Genomic DNA, 26957 nt, shown 5'->3' on the forward strand with positions numbered 1-26957 from the left:
GAGGTCGAAGGAATTGTCCGTAGAGACCCAAGAGAGCATTCTGTCGTGGCACAGATCTGGGGAAGAGTACCAAAAAAAATTCTGCAGTATTGAAGGTCCCCAAGAACACAGTGGCCTCATTCTTAAATGGAAGAACTTTGGAATCACCAAGAATCTCTAGAGCTGGCCGCCCAGCCAAACTTAGCAATCGGGGGAGAAGGGCCTTGGTCAGGGGAGGTGACCAAGAACCTAATGGTCACTTTGACATAGCTCTAGAGTTCCTCTGTGGAGATGGGAGAACCTTCCAGAAGGACAGCCATCTCTGCAGCACTCCACCAATCAGGCCTTTATGGTATAGTGGCTAGATGGAAGCCATTCCTCAGTAAAAGGCACATGACAGCCAGCTTGGAGTTTGGCAAAAGGCACCTAAAGACTCTCAGACCGTGAGAAAAACTATTTGGCCTGAATTCCAGGCATCACATCTAGAGGAAAGCTGGCACCATTGCTATGGTGGTAGCAGCATCATGCTGTGGGGATGTTTTTCAGCGGCAGGGACTGGGAGACTAGTCAGGATCGAGGGAAAGATGAACGGAGCAAAGTACAGAAAGATCCTCGATGAAAACCTGCTGCAGAGCGCTCAGGACCTTAGACTGGGGCAAATGTTCACCTTCCAACAGGACAATGACCTTAACCACAAAGCCAAAACAACGCAGGAGTGGCTTCGGGACAAGTCTCTGAATGTCCTTGAGTGGCCCAGCCAAAGCCCGGACTTGAACCCGTTCGAACATCTCTGGAGAAACCTGAAAATAGCTGTGAAGCGACGCTCCCCTTCCAACCAGAGCTTGAGAGGATCTGCAGAGAAGAATGGGAGAACCTCCTCAAATACGGTTGTGCCAAGCTTGTATCTTCATACCCAATAATGTCTAAAAAATGGTTTTTGCTTTGTCATTATGGGGTATTGTGTGTAGAATAATGTGTGTAGATTGATGAGGGAAAAAACTATTTCATCAATTTTAGAGTCAGGCTGTAACCTAATCAAATGTATAAAAAGTAAAGGGGTCTGAATACTTTCTGAAGGCACTGTACATAGTCATTGAACACTAGTCACTTTTATAATGTTTACTTCCTGTTTTACCCATTTCATGTGTATATACTGTATTCTAATCAAGGTTCACCCTATATAACTACTGCTGTACACACCTTTCCTTTCCTATTCATATACTGTCAATACTGTCCATACCCTCCATTATATATACAGTGGGCAAAAAAGTATTTAGTCAGCCACCAATTGTGCAAGTTCTCCCACTTAAAAAGATGAGAGAGGCCTGTAATTTTCATCATAGGTACACTTCAACTATGACAGACAAAATGAGAAAAAAAATCCAGAAAATCACATTGTAGGATTTTAATTAATTTATTTGCAAATTATGGTGGAAAATAAGTATTTGGTCAATAACAAAAGTTTATCTCAATACTTTGTTATATACCCTTTGTTGGCAATGACAGAGGTCAAGCGTTTTCTGTAAGTCATCACAAGGTTTTCACACACTGTTGCTGGAATGTTGGCCCATTCCTCCATGCAGATCTCCTCTAGAGCAGTGATGTTTTGCGGCTGTTGCTGGGCAACACGGACTTTCAACTTCCTCCAAAGATTTTCTATGGGGTTGAGATCTGGAGACTGGCTAGTCCACTCCAGGACCTTGAAATGCTTCTTACGAAGCCACTCCTTCGTTGACCGGGCTGTGTGTTTGGGATCATTGTCATGCTGAAAGACCCAGCCACGTTTCATCTTCAATGCCCTTGCTGATGGAAGGAGGTTTTCACTCAAAATCTCACGATACATGGCCCCATTCATTCTTTCCTTTACACGGATCAGTTGACCTGGTCCCTTTGCAGAAAAACAGCCCCAAAGCATGATGTTTCCACCCCCATGCTTCACAGTAGGTATGGTGTTCTTTGGATGCAACTCAGCATTCTTTGTCCTCCAAACACGACGAGTTGAGTTTTTACCAAAAAGTTTGATTTTGGTTTCATCTGACCTTATGACATTCCCCCAAACTTCTTCTGGATCATCCAAATGCTCTCTAGCAAACTTCAGACGGGCCTGGACATGTACTGGCTTAAGCAGTGGGACACGTCTGGCACTGCAGGATTTGAGTCCCTGGCGGCGTAGTGTGTTACTGATGGTAGGCTTTGGTCCCAGCTCTCTGCAGGTCATTCACTAGGTCCCCCCGTGTGGTTCTGGGATTTTTGCTCACCGTTCTTGTGATCATTTTGACCCCACGGGGTGAGATCTTGCGTGGAGCCCCAGATCGAGGGAGATTATCAGTGGTCTTGTATGTCTTCCATTTCCTAATAATTGCTCCCACAGTTGATTTCTTCAAACCAAGCTGTTTACCTATTGCAGTTTCATTCTTCCCAGCCTGGTTCAGGTCTACAATTTTGTTTCTGGTGTCCTTTGACAGCTCTTTGGTCTTGGCCATAGTGAAGTTTGGAGTGTGACTGTTTGAGGTTGTGGACAGGTGTCTTTTATACTGATAACAAGTTCAAACAGGTGCCATTAATACAGGTAACGAGTGGAGGACAGAGGAGCCTTTAAAGAAGAAGTTACAGGTCTGTGAGAGCCAGAAATCTTGCTTGTTTGTAGGTGACCAAATACTTATTTTCCACCATAATTTGCAAATAAATTCATAAAAAATCCTACAATGTGTTTTCTGGATTTTATTTCTAATTTTGTGTGTCATAGTGGAAGTGTACCTATGATGAAAATTACAGGCCTCTCTCATCTTTTTAAGTGGGAGAACTTGCACAATTGGTGGCTGACGAAATACTTTTTTGCCCCACTGTATATATATATATATATATACAGTACCAGTCAAAAGTTTGGACACATCTACTCAAGGGTTTTTCTTAATTTTTTACTATTTCTATATTGTAGAATAATATTGAAGACATCAAAACTATGAAATAAAACGTATTAAATCATGTAGTAGCTAAAACAGTACATAAATGTTTATTTTAGATTCTTCAAATTTTTATTTTTTCATCTTTATTTAACTAGGCTAGTCAGTTAAGAACAACTTCTTATTTTCAATGATGGCCTAGGAACAGTTAACTGCCTGTTCAGGGGCAGAACGTCCGCTCGGGATTTTGAACTTTGAACTAGTCCAACACTCTAACCACTAGGCTACTCTGCTGCTACCCCTTTCCTTGATGACAGCTTTGCAAACTCTTGGCATTCTCTCAAACACCTTCATGAGGTAGTCACCTGGAATGCATTTCAGTCAACAGGTGTGTCTTGTTAACAAAAGTTAAATTGTGGAATTTATTTCCCCCGTAATGCGTTTGAGCCAATCAGTTGTGACAAGGTAGCGGTGGTATACAGAAGATAGCCCTATTTGGTGAAAGACCAAGTCCATATTATGGCAAGAACAGCTCAAATAAGCAAAGAGAAACGGCAGTCCATCGTTACTATAACACATGAAGGTCAGTCAATCCGGAAAATTTTAAGAACTTTGTTTCTTCAAGGCCAGTCACAAAACTCATCAAGCGCTATGATGGGGCAGAAGGGTAGCCTGGAGTGTTGGCCTAGATTGTTGGACTAGTAACCGAAAGGTTGCAATTTCAAATCCCCGAGCTGACAAGGTATAAATCTGTCGTTCTGCCCCTGAACAGGCAGTTAACTGTTCCTAGGCCGTCATTGAAAATAAGAAGTTGTTCTTAACTGACTTGCCTAGTTAAATAAAGATAAAATAAATAAAAAACTGTCTCTCCACAGTAAAGGAAGACCCAGAATTACCTGTGCTGCAGAGGATAAGTTCATTAGAGTTTCCAGCCTCAGAAATGAGGAATTAACTGCACCTCAGATTGCAGTCCAAATAAATGCTTCACAGAGTTCAAGTAACAGACAGAGACTGCGTGGATCAGGCCTTGATGGTTGAATTGCTGCAAAGAAACCTCTACTAAAGGACCCTAATAATAAGAAGTGACATGCTTGGGCCAAGAAACACAAGCAATGGACATATGACCAGTGGAAATCTGTCCTTTTGTCTGATGAGTCCAAATTTGAGACTTTTGGTTCCAACCGCCGTGCCTTTGTGAGATGCAGAGTAGGTGAACGGATGATCTCTGCATTTGTGGTTCCCACCGTGAAGCATGGAGGAGGTGTGATGGTGTGGGAGTGCACTGCTAGTGACACTGTCTTTGATTTATTTAGAATTCAAGGTACATTTAACCAGCATGGCTACCACAGCATTCTGCCATCCCATCTGGTTTGGGCTTATTTATTTTACTAGGTAAGTCAGTTAAGAACAAATTCTTATTTTCAATGACGGCCTAGGAACAGTGGGTACCTTGTCAGCTCGGGGGTTTGAACTTGCAACCTCCCGGATACTAGTCCAACGCTCTAACCACTAGGCTACGCTGCCGCCCCCTTAATGGGATTATCATTTCTTTTCAACAGGACAATGACCCAAAACACACCTCCAGAATGTGTAATGGTTATTTGACCAAGAAGGAGAGTGATGGAGTGCTGCATTGTGGCCTCCACAATCACCTGACCTCAACCCAACTGAGATGGTTTGGGATGAGTTGGACTGCAGAGTGAAGGAAAAGCAGCCAACAAGTGCTCAGCATATGTAATAACTCCTTCAAGACTGTTGGAAAAGCATTCCTCATGAAACTGGTTGAGAGACTGCCAAGAGTGTGCAAAGCTGTCATCAAGGCAAAGAGTGGCTACTTTGAAGAATCTAAAATCTAAAATGTATTTGGATTTGTTAAAAACTTTTTTGGTTGCTACATGATTCAATATGCGTTATTTCATAGTTTTGATGTCTTCACTATTATTCTACAATGTAGAAAATAGTAAATATAAATAAAAACCCTTGAATGAGTAGGTGTGTCCAAACTTTTGACCGGTACTGTATATATATATATATATATATATATATATATATACAGTTCTTAATTCCTTTATTTCTTTGGGGGGGGGGTGTATTGTTTTGTGTTGTTAGGTATACTGCACTGTTGAAGGTTGAAACATAAGCATTTTGCTGCACTTGTGATAACATCTGCAGAATATGTGCACTGTATGCGACCAATTAACATGTGATTCGTTTTTGTATTCATCCCTGACCTGTAAATGGGTGACATTGTTGTACTCAACAATTGTCTTCGTTTCAAAATGTTATATGGTTAATTTGTAAAGTCGTTTTTTTTTACTAAGTGGTTTGTTGGTTAATTGTATAACATTTTATGCATTTGTGCGTTCTGTTATGGTGCAGTTCTATGTCGTGACTGGGTTATCCATCATCAGTAATAGGTATAAAGTGGTTTGCTTCTATTTTCTGTGTAATTTTTGTACTGTGCGTTTGTTGGCTATTTAGATATTATTATGTTTTAAGTGTTGAATTTGGCCGTTTTCCCAATCTTGAATGATTTACCTGTCTGACAGTCTATCAGGGCAAGGACCCATTCAACTTCTTTAAAACAAGACACGCCCTTATTTGTACTCGCGGGTAATGATTGGTTGAAGACTGAAGTCCCAGTGGGATTGGGCAGTTTCCTGCCAGCTGCGCCTCATCAGCTAAACAGAGTCTGGGAAGAAGAATCAACAAGAACCACTGCATCAGCATCGGTCAATGAATGGCACGGATGAAGAACTAAACCGGTAAAAGACCGTGAAATTGTATTAAGGTGCTGAGGACGCTCCAATCGGTTGTCTACAAGCTCTTGAGAGTTTATCAAGCTGAAGGTAGGATGCAGCGCAGCATAATTTATTGGGAGCTAGCTAGCGTTAGCAGGGTAACGCAAATTTAGCTAACATTAGCTATCCATCTAGATGGATTGCTAGTTTGCCATAGCAGTGCGTTAGCTGGGTAACTAACGAGTTATCACAGACAATTTACTGCCATGCAATGTAGCAATATACAATAAGAAATCGCCAGCAGAGGTGGTTTTGATGACGTTTAAGATGGATAATCATGTCATTATTTGTATTGACCTGATGGAGGGTTACCTGATTTGCCAACGGGACTTTACAGTAACTAGCTAACGTTAGCTGACCACACTAGCCAGTCTAACTGATTATGAAGATGCTATTCAGAATGATGATGGTCATCATTAGACCACAGCCTAAATAGTTCAGTCAAGACAACAACGTAGTCAGCTCCATACCTAGCTTTCTAAGAATTTAACTAGCTATATATTTTTTTTGCCAGGCAGCAGAGGTAATGGAGCTTAATCATCACTAGGCTTACCCATAACAGGATCCAACTAGGTTTGGATTTGTCAATGAACATTGACTATGTGAGAGATACAGGAATTCAGTTTACTGAAACATTGATATAACTCATCCTCTTATCTTTTCACGCACATGTAATCCTGCTGCCCATCATGATAATCAAGTCAAATGTATTGGTCACATACACATGTTTAGCAGATGTTATTGTGGGTGTAGTGAAATGCTTGTGCTTCTAGCTCCGACAGTGCAGTAATATCTAACAAGTAAATCTAAGTGAGGAATGGATTAAGAATATATATACATATATGTCATAGCAGCATTGGAGTAAGATACAGTGACACAGTATAGAGTACAGTATGTACATATGAGATGGGTGATGCAATATTTACAAACAATTAAAGTGACTAAGATACCGTAGAATAGTATAGCGTACAGTTTATACATATGAGATGAGTAATGCAAGATACGGGGACATTATTAAAGTGACTAGTATTTCATCTCCTTAAAGTGGACAGTGATTCCTAATCTATGTCTATAGGCAGCAGTCTCTGATGTGCTGGAGATGGCTGTTTAACAGTCAGTGGTATAGTCTAAAATAAAATACAGTATGTACATATTAAATGGGTGATGCAATATTTAAACACAATTTAAGTGACTAAGATACCGTAGAACAGTGTGAAGTGCAGTTTATACAGTTGAAGTGGGAAGTTTACATACACCTTAGCCAAATACATTTAAACTCAGTTTTTCACAATTCCTGACGTTTAATCCTAGTAAATATCACAGTAAACATCCATCTTAAATCAGTTAGGGTCACCACTTTAAGAATGTGAAATGTCAGAATAATAGTAGAGAGAATGATTTATTTCAGCTTTTATTTCTTTCATCACATTCCCAGTGGGTCATAAGTTACACTTGATTAGTATTTGGTAGCATTGCCTTTAAATGGTTTAACTTGAATTAAACGTTTCAAGTAGCCTTCCACAAGCTTCCCACAATAAGTTGGGTGGATTTTGGCCCATTCCTCCTGACATAGCTGGTTCCTCCTTGGGAGCAATTTTCAAACGCCTTAAGGTACCACGTTCATCTGTAAAAACAATAGTACGGACACGCTTTTTCAGTTCTGCCCACACATTTTCTATGAGATTGAGGTCAGGGCTTTGTGATGGCCACTCCAATACCTTGACTTTGTTGTCCTTAAGCCATTTTGCCGCAACTTTGGAAGTATGCTTGGGGTCATTGTCCATTTGGAAGACCCATTTGTGACCAAGCTTTAACTTCCTGACTGATGTCTTGAGATGTTGCGTCAATATATCCACATCATTTTACTCCTCATGATGCCATCTATTTTGTGAAGTGCACCAGTCCCTCCTGCAGCAAAGCCAAACAGTTCTATTTTTGTTTCATCAGACCAGAGGACATTTCTCCAAAAAGTATGATCTTTGTCCCCACGTGCAGTTGCAAACCGCAGTCTGGCTTTTTTATGGCGGTTTTGGAGCAGTGGCCTTTTCCTTGCTAAGCAGCCTTTCAGGTTATGTCACTATATGACTCGTTTTACTGTGGATGTAGATACTTTTGTACCTGTTTCCTCCAGCATCTTCACAAGGCCCTTTGCTGTTGTTCTGGGATTGATTTGCACTTTTCGCACCAAAGTACATTCATCACTAGGAGACAGAACGCGTCTCCTTCCTGAGCGGTATGACGGCTGCGTGGTCCCATGGTGTTTATACTTGTGTACTATTGTTTGTACGAATGAACCTGGTACCTTCAGGCGTTTGGAAATGAATCCCAAGGATAAACCAGACTTGTGGAGGTCTACATTTTTTTTTTCTGATTTCTTTTGATTTTCCCATGATGTCAAGCAAAGAGGCACTGAGTTTGAAGGTAGGCCTTGAAATACATCCACAGATACACCTCCAATTGACTCAAATTATGTCAATTTGCCTATCAGAAGCTTCTAAAAGAAGCTTCCACTGGGGTGGCAGGTAGCCTAGTGGTTAGAGCGTTGCACTAGTAACTGAATGGTTGCAAGATCGAATCCCGAGCTGAGAAGGTAAAAATATGTAGTTCTGCTCCTGAACAATGCAGTTAACCCACTGTTCCTAGGCCATAATTGAAAATAAGAATTTGTACTTAACTGACATGCCTAGTTAAATAAAGATTTTAAAAAAATAAAGCCTTGACATAATTTTTTGGAATTTTCCAAGTTGTTTAAAGGCACAGTCAACTTAGTGTATGTAAACTTCTGACCCACTGGAATTGTGATACAATTATAAGTGAAATAATCTGTATTTAAACAATTGTTGGAAAAATTACTTTTCATGCCAAAACGATAGTTAGTTAACAAGACATTTGTGGAGTGGTTGAAAAACTTGTTTTAATGACTAGTACATTTCCGACTACAACTGTACATGAGTAATGCTAGATACGGAACATTATTAAAGTGACTAGTGATTCATGTCCTTAAAGTGGCCAGTGATTTCTAATCTATGTCTATAGGCATTCGCGAGTGACGGCTGTTGAGCAGTCTGATGGCTTTGAGATATAAGCTGTTTTTCAGTCTCTCTGTCCCAGCTTTGATGCTCCTGTACTGACCCCACCTTCTGGATGATAGCGGGGTGAACAGGCAGTGGCTCGGGTGGTTGATGATCTTTTTGGCCTTCCTATGGCATCCGGTGCTGTAGGTGTCCAGGACAGCGTGAAGTTTGCCCCCGGTAATGTGTTGGGCGGACTGCACCACCCACAACCGCAAACCTCTCCAGAGGGTGGCCACATTACCGGGGGCAAACTTCACGCTGTCCTGGACACCTACAGCACCCAATGCCATAGGAAGGCCCTGGTTAAAATGTGGTGGTTGGCTTTCAGTTTTGTGTGAATGCTCCCATACAGTATGATGGTGCCGACGGAGATGGCAGCATCGCGACAAACTCTTATTCAACTCTGCAGTATTTTTTTTGTTCATGTACTATTTGTTTGACGTTATTAAGCTCAGGAATTGTCATTACATACAGCCAGGAAGAACTGTTGGATATTAGAGTGGCGGTAACTCACCAGAACTTCCAACGTTATGACCAGGGTTACGACTTCCCTGTAGCAGGTCTTTTGTTTGCTCTCCCCAGCGCAGGCTGACCCAAAACCACGCCGGTGGAGAAGAGGTACTTAAGGCGGTCTTGTGGTCCAACTTAGGAAGCGTGCACGCCACCCATTGCTCACAAGTATTTTACTCGCTAATGTCCAATCTCTGGATAATAAAATTGATGAACTCAAGACGAGAGTTGCTTTTCAGAGAGACACCAGGGATTGTAACATACTCTGCTTCACGGAAATATGGCTCTCTTGAGATATACTGTCTGACGCTGTAAAGCCAGTTGGGTTCTCAGTACATCGCGCTGACGGGAATAAACATCTCTCTGGGAAGCAGAAGAGTGTTGGTATATGTTTTATGATTAACAACTTATGGTGTAACTGTGATAATATACAGGAACTCAAGTCCTTCTGTTCACCCGACCTAGAATATCTCACATTCAAATGCCGACTGTACACTCACCCGAGAGAATTGTCATCATCAATAATAGCCACAGCGGTCTATGATCCTGCTCTGTCTGAATCCCCTGTCTCTGTTCTCAGTGGCTGAGTGGTAGGTTAGTCCAAGCCATGTGGTGGTCGTGGCCCCTGCTCCCTGGCCTGGTACTCTTCTCTGTGCTGTCTGTGGTACAAGTACAGACTGCACCATGTCAGACCTGCCGCAAACTAACTGACAGCTTCATCAAGGTAGGAGTCTCTATCTCTGTCTCTCTCATTCCCTCAGTCTGTTGATGAGTTTTGTCGGTCATATTGTCATTTTTGTATCTCTTTTGCTTATTGCTTATTTTTCGGTCAGTAGCTGCCATTTTACTCTCCTTGCTGTTCTGTTTCTGTCTTCACCTGGTGGTCTTTCATTAAAACATGTCTTTTCAGGGCCTGGAGAAAACATCCAATAAAAACTTTGTGGGTGGGAACACTGCTTGGGAGGAGGAGAAGCTGGCTAAATATGCTCGCAGGTACTGTCACTAGAATCTCCACAAATATACAGTCATAGGAACTGCAGTCTTTAATAAGACCTGCAGTCTAACATCTGTGTTTCTGTAGAGGAAAGCCCACGAGGCCTGCTAATCCCTGACAAGCCGTAGCATGTTGTTGAATGGCCAATGCACCTTTATTGTGTTGCTATGAAGGCTTGTTATCTGATGCCTCTGACCTGAATTGGACTCCTCATGACTGAGCCAAGGCGATGCTGAACCAGTACAGTACTGACAAGACTAGGGCTCTACACCACATATGTCCTTACACAATATGACAGCCTCTCAAAACTAGGCCACACTGTGTGTGTCTGCGAGAGTGAGTGAGCATGTGTCAGAGATCCTCCTAGAGTGCATAATGGAGAATAGGAGGGTGTATTTGTATTCTCTGTGCTCTGTTCTCTAGTGAAGTGTTCCACATTACTCACGTCTCCTCTCCTCCTGGTTCTCAGTGAGACCAGGCTGCTGGAGATAGTGGAGGCAGCATGTGAGAAATCTGACTTTGACTGTAACAAACTGCTGGAGCAGTTAGAGGACCAAGTGGAGACATGGTGGTTCCACCGGTATGTGTGTGATCATGTAAATGTGGTATATGTATAATCACTTTTGTTTTACTGTTGTATTTACACACCTGTGTATTATATTGTTATGTGTGTGTGTCCTTCCCCTCTCATCACTGACCTTGTGATTGTCTCTGTGTGTGTAGGCAGCAGGAGGCTCCAGATCTATTTGAGTGGCTGTGTATAGAGGAGCTCCGACTCTGCTGTCCCCCAGGACGCTTTGGCCCAGACTGCAAAGGTATTGAACACACACACAGGATAGTTCTCTCTATAGTTCTCTCTCTGTTGTCAACTTATTAACCCTGTGTGTTGTTGTGCTGCAGAGTGTCTGTCCGGTCCTGGAGGTGTGTGTGGTGGTCTGGGTCGCTGTGAGGGAGAGGGTACCCGTCTGGGAGATGGAGAGTGTGTGTGTGATCCGGGGTACTTTGGTCAGCTGTGTCAGAGCTGTGCAGATGGCTACTACAGAGAGAAGAGCTCCAATCACAGCACACCAGCCTGTGCAGGTACCCAATCAGAAACAGTTTTGCCTGTCTGATCATGAACCAGACAGCCTGGCTAATTCTCAACCAATCTCATGTAGAAGTCTCACAGGCAAATCACTTCTTCTCTGTGTGTGATGTCTAGCATGCTACCACTCCTGTAAAAAATGCTCAGGGCCAGAGGACTACAAATGTGTGGACTGCAAACCTGGGTGGATCCTCCATGACAACAAGTGTGTTGGTGAGTATTTGGCTTTTGTGTGTGTATTTGAGAGAGCATGTGTCTTCTGTTAGTTTTCTTACTTTGTATCTGTGTTTGTAATGGAAAAATTCAATTTCAGTTAGGAGTAATTATTAATACAATGCTTTGTGACACCCATTTGTGTACAGGTTGATGGTCATTAGACTTGACACTAAATGTTATGCATTGTTCTCATATCTGGAGGTAAAATGACCGATTGTTGTTGGATTCTGTGACTCTGTGATTCAAGCCTGTTAGTAGGTGTTTTCAGAACGTTGGTTCTGTGAGAATAGATTAGAATATAAGGGTCTGCTTAGAGAAGACAGGTTAGACATGGTCTCTTTCTGTGCTGGAGGTGTCTCCCTGTTTCAACTTGTATTAAACCAGATGGATTTTGATTGACTTCATCTGTGACTGCCCTTCTTTTTTTTTCACCTTGAAAATCCCTACTACAGTGTTTAACTTGTGAATGTTGTTTCCAGACACTGATGAGTGCGGCACAGAGCTGGCTCGATGCCTCTCCAACACTTATTGCCACAACACAGATGGATCGTACGAGTGCAGAGGTACTGTAGGCTCTCCCTCTACTATCTGCTGGTACTGTAGGCTCTCCCTCTACTATCTGCTAGTAACAGAGGTACTGTAGGCTCTCCTTCTACTATCTGCTAGTAACAGAGGTACTGTAGGCTCTCCTTCTACTATCTGCTAGTAACAGAGGTACTGTAGGCTCTCCCTCTACTATCTGCTAGTAACAGAGGTACTGTAGGCTCTCCCTCTACTATCTGCTGGTACTGTAGGCTCTCCCCCTACTATCTGCTAGTAACAGAGGTACTGTAGGCTCTCCCTCTACTATCTGCTAGTAACAGAGGTACTGTACTATCTGCTAGTAACAGAGGCTCTCCCTCTACTCTCTGCTAGTAACAGAGGTACTGTAGGCTCTCTCTCTACTATCTGCTAGTAACAGAGGTACTGTAGGCTCTCTCTCTACTCTCTGCTAGTAACAGAGGTACTGTAGGCTCTCCCTCTACTATCTGCTGGTACTGTAGGCTCTCCCCCTACTATCTGCTAGTAACAGAGGTACTGTAGGCTCTCCTCTACTATCTGCTAGTAACAGAGGTACTGTAGGCTCTCCTTCTACTATCTGCTAGTAACAGAGGTACTGTAGGCTCTCCCTCTACTCTCTGCTAGTAACAGAGGTACTGTAGGCTCTCCCTCTACTATCTGCTGGTACTGTAGGCTCTCCCCCTACTATCTGCTAGTAACAGGTACTGTAGGCTCTCCCTCTACTATCTGCTAGTAACAGAGGTACTGTAGGCTCTCCTTCTACTATCTGCTAGTAACAGAGGTACTGTAGGCTCTCCTTCTACTCTCTGCTAGTAACAGAGGTACTGTAGGCTCTCCCCCTACTATCTGCTAGTAACAGAGGTACTGTAGGCTCTCCTTCTACTATCTGCTAGTAACAGAGGTACTGTAGGCTCTCCCTCTACTCTCTGCTAGTAACAGAGGTACTGTAGGCTCTCCTTCTACTATCTGCTAGTAACAGAGGTACTGTAGGCTCTCCCTCTACTATCTGCTAGTAACAGAGGTACTGTAGGCTCTCCCTCTACTATCTGCTAGTAACAGAGGTACTGTAGGCTCTCTCTCTACTATCTGCTAGTAACAGAGGTACTGTAGGCTCTCTCTCTACTCTCTGCTAGTAACAGAGGTACTGTAGGCTCTCCCTCTACTATCTGCTAGTAACAGAGGTACTGTAGGCTCTCCTTCTACTATCTGCTAGTAACAGATACTGTAGGCTCTCCCTCTACTATCTGCTAGCAACAGAGTAATGATGGTTTGTGTTGTTGGTAAACCTGTGTTCTGACCCAGACCTCTGTTCTCTTTCCTCTGTGCCAGGCTGTGACCAGGCATGTGTGGGCTGTATGGGCAGTGGTCCTGCCCGCTGTAAGAAATGTGCTAGGGGATACAAGCTCAGAGGAGCCAAATGTCTTGGTGAGGGAACGTGGCTGTGTTTGAATTTGTCTGTGTGGTTCTCTTTTACTCATCTATAGATGGTTTGGCCAATCAGATGAACCTTCTGCTACAGCAGCCTGACTACTTACTTGTAGTGTACATCTGTCTCTGTCTTGGTATGGGTGTCACTCTGTCCATGTTCTCTCTCTCTCCCTCCTAGATGTGGATGAGTGTAGTGAGAGGGTGATAGCGTGTCCAGGGCTGAATGAGGCTTGTTTCAATGAAGAGGGTTCCTTCCGCTGTGAATGTGCTGACGGCTTCATCCGAAGGGACAGCATCTGTGTGGAGAACCAGCCTTACAGTAGGACACGCGAGCACCCTTGATAGTTCTCTCTACTTGGCACACTCCTATATACACAGCATCTCTCTCTCTCTCCTCATCAGGTGGTCCAGAGAAGGGCCTGTTTGATGACATGACTGATGATGAGGTACTTGTCCTGCAGCAGATGTTCTTTGGCGTGGTCATCTGTGCCCTAGCAACGCTTGCCGCCAAGGGTGACATGGTCTTCACCGCCATTTTCATCGGGGGCGTGGCCGCCATGGCCGGATACTGGCTATCAGAGAAGGGTGATCGCATGCTGGACGGCTTCCTGAAGGGACGCTAGCCTATCAGGAGCCAGGGATACGGGAACGATGAAGGAACTCATTGAATGCAAGCCGATGCGGGTGACAAAGACTGGCGGTGGGACGGCTACAGGAATGCTAGCCATTCAGGAATGTACTATACTACTTTGGGTTGGTAGGGGTTAGGGTGGGAGAAGAGGGGTCCTAAAGGATGCCTTGAAAAGGTTTGGGATTATTGTGGGTCTTCTGGAATATGAACTTTCCAAATGTTAGAGGGAAGTGAATAAGAGAACATGGAGCTCAGAGGAAGGTCAAATCAGAGAGCTCAATGGAGGGAGTGAATATAGAAGAAGACCAGGTACTACTTGATCCAAAAACACTGAGAAGACACTAAGGAGACTGGAGTGTCTGTCTGCACTGATATGGGAGACAAAACCCAACCCTCTTGCCTCGACTCTGGGGTAGGGAAGGGACGGAGTAGGGGTAGGATAAGACCACTACTGATTGTTATTATGCATTTGTATCTTCCACTGGACAAAATTCTGCTCTAAAAATATATATGATTCAAACCAGGTCGCAGGTTAGAATTCTCAAGCCGACTAGGTGAAAAATATGTCAATGTGCCCCTGAGTAAGGCTCTTAACCCTAATTGCATCTGTAAATTGCTCTGGATAGGAGTGTTTGCTAAATGACTCAAATGTTCATGTCTGTCCATTTCCACTCATCACAAATCAAACTTCTTAGGCACCCCTTACCTCATCAGCATCTCCTGTTCATCATTTCACCTTTTACTGAGGAACAGAGGGTGTTCCTGTGGTGATGGGAGATGGAGGGTGAGATGGGATTGTCATTGGGGCTTTGCACTGAAGGCTGCTACTATGGTGGAGTTGTTTAAGGAAAGAACTGATGTACCCTGTTGCACCAGTTGAATTCCATCCCATGTTAAAACACTGTTTATTTATAATCCTGTTCATATTATGACTGTGTTTATCTGTGTTTCTGCACAGACAGATTCTTGCTGTATGAATGCACGAGAAAAGGATCTGAGAAAGGCTATACTGTATGTATTATCCTATGATTGGCATGGAAGACTTTATAGAGCTGCTTGTTTCCCTCTAAACTGTACAACCAGGATACAAGGATAATCACTACTGCTTTACCACCCCCTAAACCTACTGCCTGAGCAATCTGCGTGTGTATGTGAGAGTAAAATACTCTAGTCCTCTTGAAGATGTCTCCCATTTCATTGTTTTGCAATAGGTCCTTTCTAAATGTTTTTTTGTTTGTTTTTAGCAAAGACCTTTTCTGATTTTTATTCTGCATCTGTTTGTTGTGTGTGTGTCTGTGATACATTGTGTTTGATCAGCACCAGGTAATATGGGGTACTGTACTGTACTGAAATGCACAAGTGTGTTTTATCAGAGGTGTCAACATTTTACAGTTGAAGCAACTAAATGATATCTGATCAATCATATCCCTCCACATTATTCCCCCCTCATCCTCAGTAGCTACTAGATCTAGCACAATTGTTATTCACATTATCCATCTTTTTTTCATTTTCAACCTTCCAGATGTTGTTTTCAATAATATCCATTTTAACTGTTAATAATCATGTCTTTTTGTTATATAACGTGTGTGTGTGTGTGTGTGTGTGTGTGTGTGTTAGGCCTACATTTCAACTGCAGTTCTTTGCATTATGATTATTATTAAAAAGGAAGAATTCTGAGTTTAGTGTTCTGTTTTTAGCTTTCCAATAACCCCTCTTACCATTTTTTTTTGACATGCTGTTGAAAGAAATTGAATGTGAACTCATGCTGCTCATTGCTGAAGACCTTAATAGAATACTGCCGTTGCATGGAGACTATAGATTAAAGCCATTCAAGGAAACAGATACTGGAGAAACCCCCTAGAATGCTAGCTATGTAAGACACTGTGAGCAGAGGTGTGTGTGTGCTTCTATTTCAGTGTGCCGCTCCAGTTAATTGTGGTTGTGGCACAGCAGTTCTCTCTCCATCAGGATCTCCAGAGAGCAATGTCCTGCCCCTCTAGCTATGCTCCATCAGCTGCGCATACACACAAACACGAAAGAGGAGTGTGTATATATACTGTATATATAAGTACAAAATCTCACACATTAGGAATAAGTGCCTGTGTGTGTATTACCCTCATATTCTCATTTCTGTACTAACTCCTCTCTTCTGTGTTGTATCCTTTGCTCTCTCTGACTGGACAGAGCCAAGCGATCCACATCCCATAAAAAGTCTGCCTTACTGGCCAGCTGCAGCATCAGCCCCGCGCCCTCTCCTCCTCCATTCAGCTGTTCACATACCTCCTTCCTGGAGAATAGAGAGACGGAGAGATGCATAAACATGATAGAACCTCAGGTTAGATATAGGAGGGAAAAGAATCATTCAGACGAGGATGCTTTTACCTGTACTCTCTCAGTGCAGGTTCTGTAGAATGGCTTCTGCCACATCTGGTGACACCTAACGAAGCCCCAGAGAAACATTTATTATAAAAAAATCTAATTTGATTTGTCACATGCAGGTGTAGCCCTTACAGTGGAACGCTTACTTACAAGCCTTTAACCTACAATGCTTTAAGAAGTTTTTAAGAAAAAAAGTTAATTAAAAAATAGAAATTAAAAGTAACAAATAATTCAACAGCAGCAGTAAAATAACAATAGCGAGGCTATATACAGGGGGTACCGGTACAGAGTCAATGTGCGGGGGCACCAGTTAGTTGAGGTAATTGAGGTAATATATACAGTGACTATGCATAGATAATAAACAAGAGTAGCAGCAGTGTAAAAGAAGGATCTGGGTAGCCATTTAATTAGCTGTTAAGGAGTCTTATGGCTTGGGGGTAGAAGCTGTTAGGAAGCAGTTTGGACCTAGACTTGGAGCTCCGGTACTGCTTGCAGTGCAGTAGCAGAGAGATGACTATGGTGGCTGGAGTCTTTGACAATTTTTAGGGCCTTCCTCTGGCACCGCCTGGTATAGAGGTCCTGGATGGCAGGAAGCTTGGCCCCAGTGATGTACTGGGCCGTATGCACTACCCTCTGTAGTGCCTTGCGGTTGAAGGCCGAGCAGTTTCCATACCAGGCAGTGATGCTAACCGGTCAGGATGCTCTCGAAGGTGCAGCTGTAGAACCTTTTTAGAATCTGAGGACCCATGCCAAATCTTTTTTGAGTGGGAATAGGCTTTGTCATGCCCTCTTCACGACTGCCTTAGTGTGTTTGGACCATGATAGTTTGTTGGTGATGTGGACACCAAGGAACTTGAAGCTCGCAACCTCCTCCACTGCAGCCTCGTCGATGAGAATGGGGGCGTGCTCGGTCCTCCTTTTCCTGTAGTCCATAATCATCTCCTCTGTCTTGATCACGTTGAGGGAGAGGTTATTGTCCTGGCACCACATGGCCAGGTCTCTGATCTCATCCCTATAGTCTGTCTCATCGTTGTTGGTGATCAGGCCTACCAGTGTTGTGTCATCGGCAAGCTTGATGATGGTGTTTGAGTTGTGCCTGGTCATGCAGTCATGAGTGAACAGGGCATACAGGAAGGGACTGGGCACACACCCCTGAGGGGCCCCCGTGTTGAGGATCAGCGTGGTGGATGTGTTGTTACCTACCCTTACCACCTGGGGTGGACCATCCGGAAGTCCAGGATCCAGTTGTAGAGGGAGGTGTTTCGTCCCAGGTTCCTTAGCTTAGCGATGCGCTTTGAGGGCACTATGGTGTTGAACGCTGAGCTGTAGTCAATGAATAGCATTCTCACATAGGTGTTTCTTTTGCCCAGGTTGGAAAGGGCGGTGTTGAGTGCAATAGAGATTGCATCATCTGTGGATCTGTTGGGGCGGTATGGAAATTAAAGTGGGTCTAGGGTTTCTGCGATAATGGTGTTGATGTGAGCCATGACCAGCCTTTCAAAGCACTTCATGGCTACAGACGTGAGTGCTACGGGTCGGTAGTCATTTAGGCAGGTTACCTTAAGTGTTCTTGGGCACAGGGACTATGGTGGTCTGCTTGAAACATGTTGGTATTACACACTCAGTCAGGGACAGGTTGAAAATGTCAGTGAAGACACTTGCCAGTTGGTCAGCGTGTACACATCCTCGTAATCTGTTTGGCCCTGCGGCCTTGTGAATGTTGACCTGTGTAAAGGTCTTACTCACATCGGCAACGGAGAGCGTGATTACATAGTCTTCCCGGAACAGCTGATGCTCTCATGCATGCTTCAGTGTTACTTGCCTTGAAGCTCGTGTCAATGGGCAGCTCGCGGCTGTGCTTCCCTTTGTAGTCTGTAAAGGTTTACAAGCCCTGCCACATCCGACAGGTATTGGAGCCGGTGTAGTACAGCAGAAATGTGCCCCGGATGGTGCAGTGGTTAATGGTGCTGTGCTGCAGCGCTAGCTGTGCCACCAGAGATTCTGGGTTCGCGCCCAGGCTCTGTCGTAACCGGCCGCGACCGGGAGGTCCGCAGGGCGACGCACAATTGGCCTAGCGTCTTCTGGGTTAGTGAGGGTTTGGCCGGTAGGGATATCCTTGTCTCATCGCGCACCAGCGACTCCTGTGGCGGGCCGGGCGCAGTGCGCGCTAACCAAGGTTGCCAGGTGCACAGTGTTTCCTTCCACACATTGGTGCGGCTGGCTTCCGGGTTGGATGCACGCTGTGTTTAGAAGCAGTGCGGCTTGGTTGGGTTGTGTATCGGAGGACGCATGACTTTCAACCTTCATCTCTCCCGAGCCGTACGGGAGTTGTAGCGATGAGACAAGATAGTAGCTACTAACAATTGGACACCACAAAATTGGGGAGATAAAGGGGTAAAAATAAAAAAATACGAACAAAAATGAAATGAGTAATTTTCATATCAGTATCGGGCTTATGTTTTACTACTGGGCAAACTCTCCTGTAGTGCTCCTTTCTGTGCATGACTAGTGCCCTCTGGTGGTTGTGGTGATGCACATCAGGGGTCTCCAGGCTGACCGTCTGCCTATGGACCAGAGGGGTTACAGTCTGGGGACAAACTGCCAGCCAGATTGGAAGTTTTCACACAAAAGCAGGCTAAAATAATGTAAACACTTGAATTTGCTGTATCTTGGAGTCAATTCACACCTGGCTGACTGTCAGTGCTGCAGAGGCAGGTCAGATGATGGGAAATGTCAGGGGAATGACCATATGGTAGCGACTTTGTAGGACAGGTGTGCATCGAGGAATAGACACAGGTGTGGAATTCTGGCTAACAGCAGCTGTGGTGATGTTGAGAAACATAAATCAAACATGCACAGTACAAACACTGACCGTTCAAATAGTCAAACATGCACAGTACAAACACTGACCGTTCAAATAGTCAAACATGCACAGTACAAACACTGACCGTTCATATAGTCAAACATGCACAGTACAAACACTGACCGTTCAAATAGTCAAACATGCACAGTACAAACACTGACCGTTCAAATAGTCAAACATGCACAGTACAAACACTGACCGTTCATATAGTCAAACATGCACAGTACAAACACTGACTGTTCATATAGTCAAACATGCACAGTACAAACACTGACCGTTCAAATAGTCAAACATGCACAGTACAAACACTGACCGTTCAAATAGTCAAACATGCACAGTTCAAACTGATAGTAAACCATTCCTTCGAAACATCAAAGTTTCATTCCATAGACAGAGTTGTGCTTTGGGTTTTCCCAGCAGTGGTCCAGTCTTTGTGCGTTAAACACTTCTAAAGGGTCAGTCAACTTTCACACATAACAGAAGTACATTTTCATAACAGTAAATTGTTGAATTAAACATGCAAACTACTTCCTTTTCAAATATTTACTTTCAAGACTATGATAACTTGGATTTAAATAGGAATAGTACAAACAAATGCAATCACCTGGGTCTGGCAAGGTTGCCTTGGGAATCAGGTTACTTGTGTACAGACCTGAGAAAATGCTGGAGCCGAGCGTAGTTCAATGCTCCGGTGTCCTATTGAAGAATGTTTATTAGCATGTGAACTAGGGCTGGGTGAACTATAGCCAGAGGATGGCTGTACAGAGCTAGATTGATGGAGAGTATTCAGTACCCCCAATAAAGGAACACATTCATCTCCACTAGAAAAAGGGGACACGGTTTATCAAAAGGGGCCAGGCTTTTTTCACTATACTCGACTTGAGTGGGTTGAGTCAGTGACGTTATCTTCCGGTACGGACCCCTTGTGGGGTAGGTTTGTGTATCAGCGCTGAGTGTAAGTTGACTATGCAAACAATTTGGAATTTCCAACACATTGTTTCTTATAAAAACAAGAAGTGACGCAGTCAGTCTTTCCTCAACTCTTAGTCAAGAGAGACTGGCATGCATCGTTTTAATATTAGCAGTCTGATTACAATGAAGGACAAGACATGCATCTCTGTTCTGGACCAGCTACAACTTAACTTGGTCTTTCTTTGCAGCACTTAACCATATGACTGGACAATAATCAAGATAAGATAAAACTAAAGCCTGCAAGACTTGCTTTGTGGAGTGTGGGGTCTCTTTATTACGAACAGACCTCTCCCCATCTTTACAACCATTGAATCTATATGTTTTGACCATGACAGTTTATAATCTAAGATAATATCAAGTGATTTAGTCTCCTCAACTTGTTCAACAGCCACACCATTAATTACCAGACTCAGCTGAGGTCTAGAATTTGATTTGTACCAAATACAATTATCTTAGTTTTAAAGATGTTCAGAACCAGTTCATTATTGGCCAACCATTCCAAAACAGACTGCAACACTTTGTTAAGGGTTTCTGTGACTTCATTAGCTGTGGTTGCTGATGCATATATGGCTGAATCATCAGCATACTACAGTACCAGTTAAATGTTTGGACACCCCTACTAATTCAAATTTTCTTTATTTTTACTAGTTTCTACATTGTAGAATAATAGTGAAGACATTAAAACTATGAAATAACACACATGGAATCATGTAGTAACCAAGAAAGTGTTAAGCAAATGAAAATATATTTTATATTTGAGATTCTTCAAATAGCCACCTTTTGCATTGATGACAGCTTTGCACACTCTTGGCATTTTCTCAAACAGCTTCATGAGGTCGTCGCCTAGAATGCACTTAAATTAACAGGTGTGCCCTCTTAAAAATTAATCAGTTGTGTTGTGACAAGGTAGGGGTGGTGACAGCTTTGCACACTCTTGGCATTCTCTCAACCAGCTTCATGAGGAATGCTTTTCCAACAGTCTTGAAGGAGTTCCCACATATTCTGAGCACTTGTTGGCTGCTTTTCCTTCACTCTGCGGTCCAACTCATCCCAAACCATCTAAATTGGGTTGAGGTCAGGTGATTGTGGAGGACAGGCACTCCATCACTCTCCTTCTTGGTTAAATAGCCCTTACACAGCCTGGAGTTGTGTTGGGTCATTGTCCTGTTGAAAAACAAATGATAGTCCCACTAAGATCAAACCAGATGGGATGGCGTATCACTGCAGAATGCTGTGGTAGGCAGGCTGGTTAAGAGTGCATTGGATTCTAAATAAATCACAGACAGTGTCACCAGCAAAGCACCCCCACACCATCACACCTCCTCCTCCATCCTTCATGGTGGGAACCACACATGCATAGATCATCCGTGCACCTACTCTGCGTCTCACAAAGACACAGTGGTTGGAACCAAAAATCTCAAATTTGGACTAACCCTAACCCAAAGGACAGATTTCCACTGGTGTAATGTACATTACTCGTGTTTCTTGGAACCAAGCAAGTGTCTTCTTCTTATTGGTGTCTTTTAGTAGTGGTTTCAGCAATTTGACCATGGCCTCTGTGAAGCATTAATTTGGGCTGCAATTTCGAGGCTGGTGACTCTAATGTACTTATCCTCTGCAGCAGAGGTAACTCTGGGTCTTCCTTCTAGTAGTTGGAGCATTGGGTCAGTAACCAAAATGTTGCTGGATTGAATCCCCGAGCAGACAAGGCAAAAATCTGTAATTCAGCCCTTGAGTGAGGCAGTTAACCGAGTGTTCCCCGAGCGCCAAAGACGTGGATGTCGATTAAGGCAGCCTCCCGCACCTCTCTGATTCAGAGGGGTTGGGTTAAATGCGGAAGACACATTTCAGTTCAAGGCATTCAGTTGTACAACTGACTAGGTATCCCCTTTCCCTTTCCTGTGGCGGTTTCATCATAGCGCTTGATGGTTTTTGCGACTGCACTTTTTTTGCGGCTGTAAATTTCAGTATTGTCTAATCTTTATGTCTTAAAGTAATGATGGAATGTAATTTCTCTTTGCTAATTTGAGCTGTTCTTGCCATAAATGGATGGATACCTTTTCACAACACAACTGATTGACTAAAATGCATTAAGAAGGAAAGAAATTCCACAAATTAACGTTTAACAAGGCACACCTGCCAATTGAAAAGCATTCCAGGTGACTACCTCATGAAGCTGGTTGAGAGAATACCAAGAGTGTGCAAAGCTGTCATCAAGGCAAAGGGTGGCTACTTTGAATAATCTAAAATATAAATATTTGTTTAAAACTTGTTTGGTTACTACATGATTCCATATGTGTTATTTCATAGTTTTGATGTCTTCTCTATTATTATACAATGGAAACAATAGTACAAATAAATAAAACCCTTGAATGAGCAGGTGTGTCAACTTTTGACTGGTATTGTACATGGACACACATGATTTGTTTAATGCCAGTGGCAGGTTATTGGTAAAAATACAAAAGCGTAGAGGGCCTAGAGAGCTGCCCTGCTGAACACCACACTGTACATGTTTGACATTAGAGCTTCCATTAAAGAAAACACTCTGAGTTATATTAGATAGACAGGTCTGAATTCACCCTATGGCAGAGGTTGGAAAGCCATAACACACATTTTCTCAACAACAGGTTATAGTCAATCATATCAAAGGCTGCACTGAAATCTAACATTACAGTTTCCACAATCTTTTCTTTCAACCAATCATCAGTCATTTGTGTCAGTGCAGTACATGTTGAGTGCCTTTCTCTAAAAGCATGCTTAAAGTCTGTTGTTAATTTGTTTACAGAGAAGTAGAATTGTATTTGGTTCAAACACAATTGTTTCCAAGAGTTTGCTAAGAGCTGGCCGCAAGCTGCTAGGTCTGCTGTTAGAACAAGTAAAGACTGCTTTACCACTCTTGGGTAGTGGAATGATTTTGGCTTCCCTCCAGGCCTGAGGACAAAGACTTTCCTCTAGGCTCAGATTAAGGATATAACAGATAGGAGTGGCTATAGAGTCAACCACCATCCTCAGTAGCTTTCCATCTAAGTTGTAAATGCCAGGGGATTTGTCATTATTTATTGATAACAATATTTTTTCCACCTCTCCCACACTAACTTCAAAAAAATTAAAAATGCTTTTCTTTCATTATTTGTTGTTTTATACATGAGTACGATGGCTTACTGTTCGTTGTTGGCTTTTCCTGCTTAAGTTTGCCCACTTTGCCAATGTCATAACTCTCCTGTGACGATTTGAAGGATCAGGTTACAGTAGGTCCTCTCTACAGCGTGCTCTCTCTCTCTCGTAGAGGGGGTAGAGCGGGAAGTCGGCTGTTTTATGGCGGGTAATAAAATGCGCAGCCTCGATGCTCTGTAGTGTTTGAGATTGAAATGTAAACTGTGGATCACAGAGAGACACATGGACATTCAAAAGTTTGAATAATTAAACAATATTTCTATTTTTGAGAATGTGGGAATGGTCTGTGGTTATTTATTGAAGAACAATCCTGTCAAAGTTGTTTAATTTGGTGACCTCATGAAAGACAGGAGACCCACATTTTGTCATTTTTAATTTAACCTTAATTTACACTGCTACACTGCTACTCCAGCTGCTCTTTCTTCATCTGACTATGTTTTATCTCATAGTCTGAGATCATCTGGTCATTGCGGTGATGGCACACGGCTACTCAAAATCTCCACTGATTTCTCCAAATTTAAGTATGCTCCCTCTAAATCTCTTTCTCTCACTCTTTCTCTCTCTCCTCCCGGAGAACTTGAGACCTAGGACCATACCTCAGGACTACCTGGCATTGACGACTCCTGGCTGTCCCCGTCCGCAGTCCACCTGGTTGTGCTGCTGATCCAGTTTCTGCTGTTCTGCCTGTGGCTATGGAGCCCTGACCCGTTTACCAGATGTGCTAACTTGTCATGCTGCTCATCTATAATTTCTGCTGTTCTGCTTGCGGCTTTTGAACCCTGACCTGTTCACCGGACCTGCTACCTTATCCCAGACCTGCTGTTTCCTCCATCCCTCTCCCTCTCTCTACCGCACCTGCTGTCTCGACCTCTGAATGCTCGGCTATGAAAAGCCAACTGACATTTACTCCTGAGGTGCTGACCTGTCGCACCCTCTATAACCACTGTAATTATTATTTGACCCCGTTGGTCATCTATGAACATCTTGAAGAACAATTTACCATTAATGGCTATGTATACTTACAGTATAATCTCCACCGGCGCAGCCAGAAGAGGTCTGGCCACACCTCTGAGCCTGGTTCCTCTCTAGGTTTCTTCATAAATTCCTGCCTTTCTAGAGAGTTTTTCCTAACCACCATGCTTCTACATCTGCATTGCTTGCTCTTTGGAGTTTTAGGCTGGGTTTCTGTATAAGAACTAGGTGACATCTGCTGATGTAAAAAGGGCTTTATAAATACATTTGATTGATTTATCAGTTGTATTTCCAGATGCTCAACATCAAAGTCCAATTCCATAGAAATCTGTCAATAGGCTTTTAATAAAACATGATTAAACAGTTTATGTAATACAATCGTGTTGAGTGACAGTTGCTTTGTTACTGATAAGACAATGGAATGTTACTACTGAGTCTTGAGAGTAGATGGGATCAGTAGTAGGCTCATCTCTGGATAATTCCCAAGAGATACCGGTATGTCCGCCAGGTTATAAGTCTAATGAATAATAACTAGAATATTCTTCCATTAATAAAACAGGTTGTGATAAAATGTGACATTGCAGTTCCTCATAGTTCAGATTCCCAACCTCCCATGGTTCTCCCACAACCAGGCATGGTACTTGTTCAGTTTATGGTCCTGAGGTTTCACCTATGTAAACACACACACACACAAATATACACACAATGTTAACCTAATCTAAATCCGTCACTTACATCCAATATATATTTTTTAGCATAAAATATTTGCATTTCATCCTGAAATGAAAAATGGAAAACCTGGTCTTTTTGAGGAAGATGGTGGCCACCAGGAGCTTCCAGGGGTCATGGAACAGGGTCTCCTGCACCAGCTGGAAGGGGGAGCGAAGAGTGGTCCACTTCCTCCTGGGAGTCTCAGACCTGTGCCGGGACAGACTGCAGTTCTAAGAAAAAGGTGTTTTGATAACAAATAAACACTGTTTTTTATTAAACTTACATTTTTCTCCAAGAATGCCAAGTTCTGTTAAGCTCAACCATTTATTAAATTATGACCATCTCTCAGTTACTTCCCGCTGAAAGAAGGACTGGTCTTCTGTTTCTCTCCTAATAGTTCTGTGCAGGACAGGTACAACAGGCACCTAAAGCATCACTACAAACATTGAACATGGTCAATACACTGAAACCAGGTCCAAGAAGATGTAAAACATTTTCTATATCTAGGCATCATAGTGAATACACATTATGCATCATAACTCATAGCACAATGCACATACACACTGCTCTGGGGATCTTTTAGTGGTGTACAGCGTCCTGTAGTGGTTTGGGGAGATGATAGCAGCGCTTCATCATTCACCTCTGCCTCTATGTCCCCCACACACTTTCCCTCTCCATTCTTTCACCCTCAGCCTCCCCCTCTCAGAAGCAGACTGCACCCTAAGGACTGGGACATGTAAAGGTGACACAGGAAACCACTCACCTAGACCAATGAGAGCGTCCTGTAGCTCAGTGGGCGGGGCCAGCCTGACCAGCTTTTCTCTCAGCAGCCTTGGCCTCCTCTGGGGGCTCTTCTCAAGTACGACATCATCAACTGGCTCCGCCGACACAGCCTGCAGACACCTCTCAGTCTCATTGTCATCACCATCATCATCACCACTTCTCACAGAGGTTTCTATGTTTCTCTCGTTAATGTCCTCATTGGTGTCTGATGTGTGGCCAGTTTCTGTGTCTCTCCCAGCTGCCTGTCTGTGACTCACCTGGCCAAGGGAGGTCTGTCAGGGGTATACTGAATTGACAAAGTGCCTTTTCCTCTAACTCTGAGTTCTCTGCTTGTAGGATTTTGCGAAAGAGGCTCTTTTTGTGTTATTTGGGGAAAGGCGTAATATTCAACCCCCCTCTTCCATATTCTCCTCTGTGTCCTGCCTGTCTGTGTTTTACCTGTCATCAGTGACCTCTTAGGTGTGACGTGTGTGTTCCTGATGACCATTCCTCTGTCTCTCCTGGCTGGGCTGGGGGGTCACAGCTGCACTGCCACTCCTGGCTGTTGTGGCGTCAAAGTTGTCTATCTGTAGATCCCCTCCGCCATCTTTAAGGAGGAAGGCTTGATGAGAGACTTTGGATGGAACCTCTATCCCTGGGGACTGCAGAGGTAGACAGATCAGTCACCTCATGTGGAATTATTGATCCGACTTTATGATCTCACTCTGCAATGCACTTAGCCCCTAGCCCTGACAGTAAGATACAGACATACTTCAGTGACGTTTACATGCATCAAGACTTGAGAATGAGAGCATATGATGGATTGGACCCAGCTTGTTTCCTAACCGTCATATCTGAACCAGGAACAGCCATAGCGTCTGCCTCTCCATCAGGATTAGTGTGTGCCAGTGATGGTGTTCTCTGTGTTGAGGTCATTGTTTTT

General features: G+C 43.4%; 1 protein-coding gene across 1 annotated transcript; it reads left to right on the forward strand.

The window, feature by feature from the left end:
* Positions 1-5557: 5557 nt before the first annotated feature.
* LOC124019431 (protein disulfide isomerase Creld1) lies at positions 5558-15777 on the forward strand. The gene is made up of 11 exons (XM_046334775.1): positions 5558-5731; positions 9848-9991; positions 10178-10260; positions 10731-10841; positions 10985-11076; positions 11162-11341; positions 11463-11558; positions 12041-12124; positions 13452-13547; positions 13729-13869; positions 13953-15777. The coding sequence occupies exons 2-11, from the start codon at positions 9875-9877 to the stop codon at positions 14171-14173; spliced, it is 1221 nt and encodes a 406-aa protein (XP_046190731.1). The 5' UTR covers positions 5558-5731; positions 9848-9874; the 3' UTR covers positions 14174-15777.
* Positions 15778-26957: the final 11180 nt, after the last annotated feature.

The sequence above is a fragment of the Oncorhynchus gorbuscha genome, unplaced genomic scaffold, assembly GCF_021184085.1.
Source record: "Oncorhynchus gorbuscha isolate QuinsamMale2020 ecotype Even-year unplaced genomic scaffold, OgorEven_v1.0 Un_scaffold_918, whole genome shotgun sequence".
Lineage (NCBI taxonomy): Eukaryota > Metazoa > Chordata > Actinopteri > Salmoniformes > Salmonidae > Oncorhynchus > Oncorhynchus gorbuscha.

Coding starts and splice junctions, on each gene's coding strand:
- LOC124019431 (XM_046334775.1), top strand. CDS start 9,875: ATGTGGTGGTCGTGGCCCCTGCTCCCTGGCCTGGTACTCTTCTCTGTG. Junction 9,992..10,177: donor TAACTGACAGCTTCATCAAG/GTAGGAGTCTCT, acceptor ATGTCTTTTCAG/GGCCTGGAGAAAACATCCAA. Junction 11,559..12,040: donor CCATGACAACAAGTGTGTTG/GTGAGTATTTGG, acceptor TGTTGTTTCCAG/ACACTGATGAGTGCGGCACA.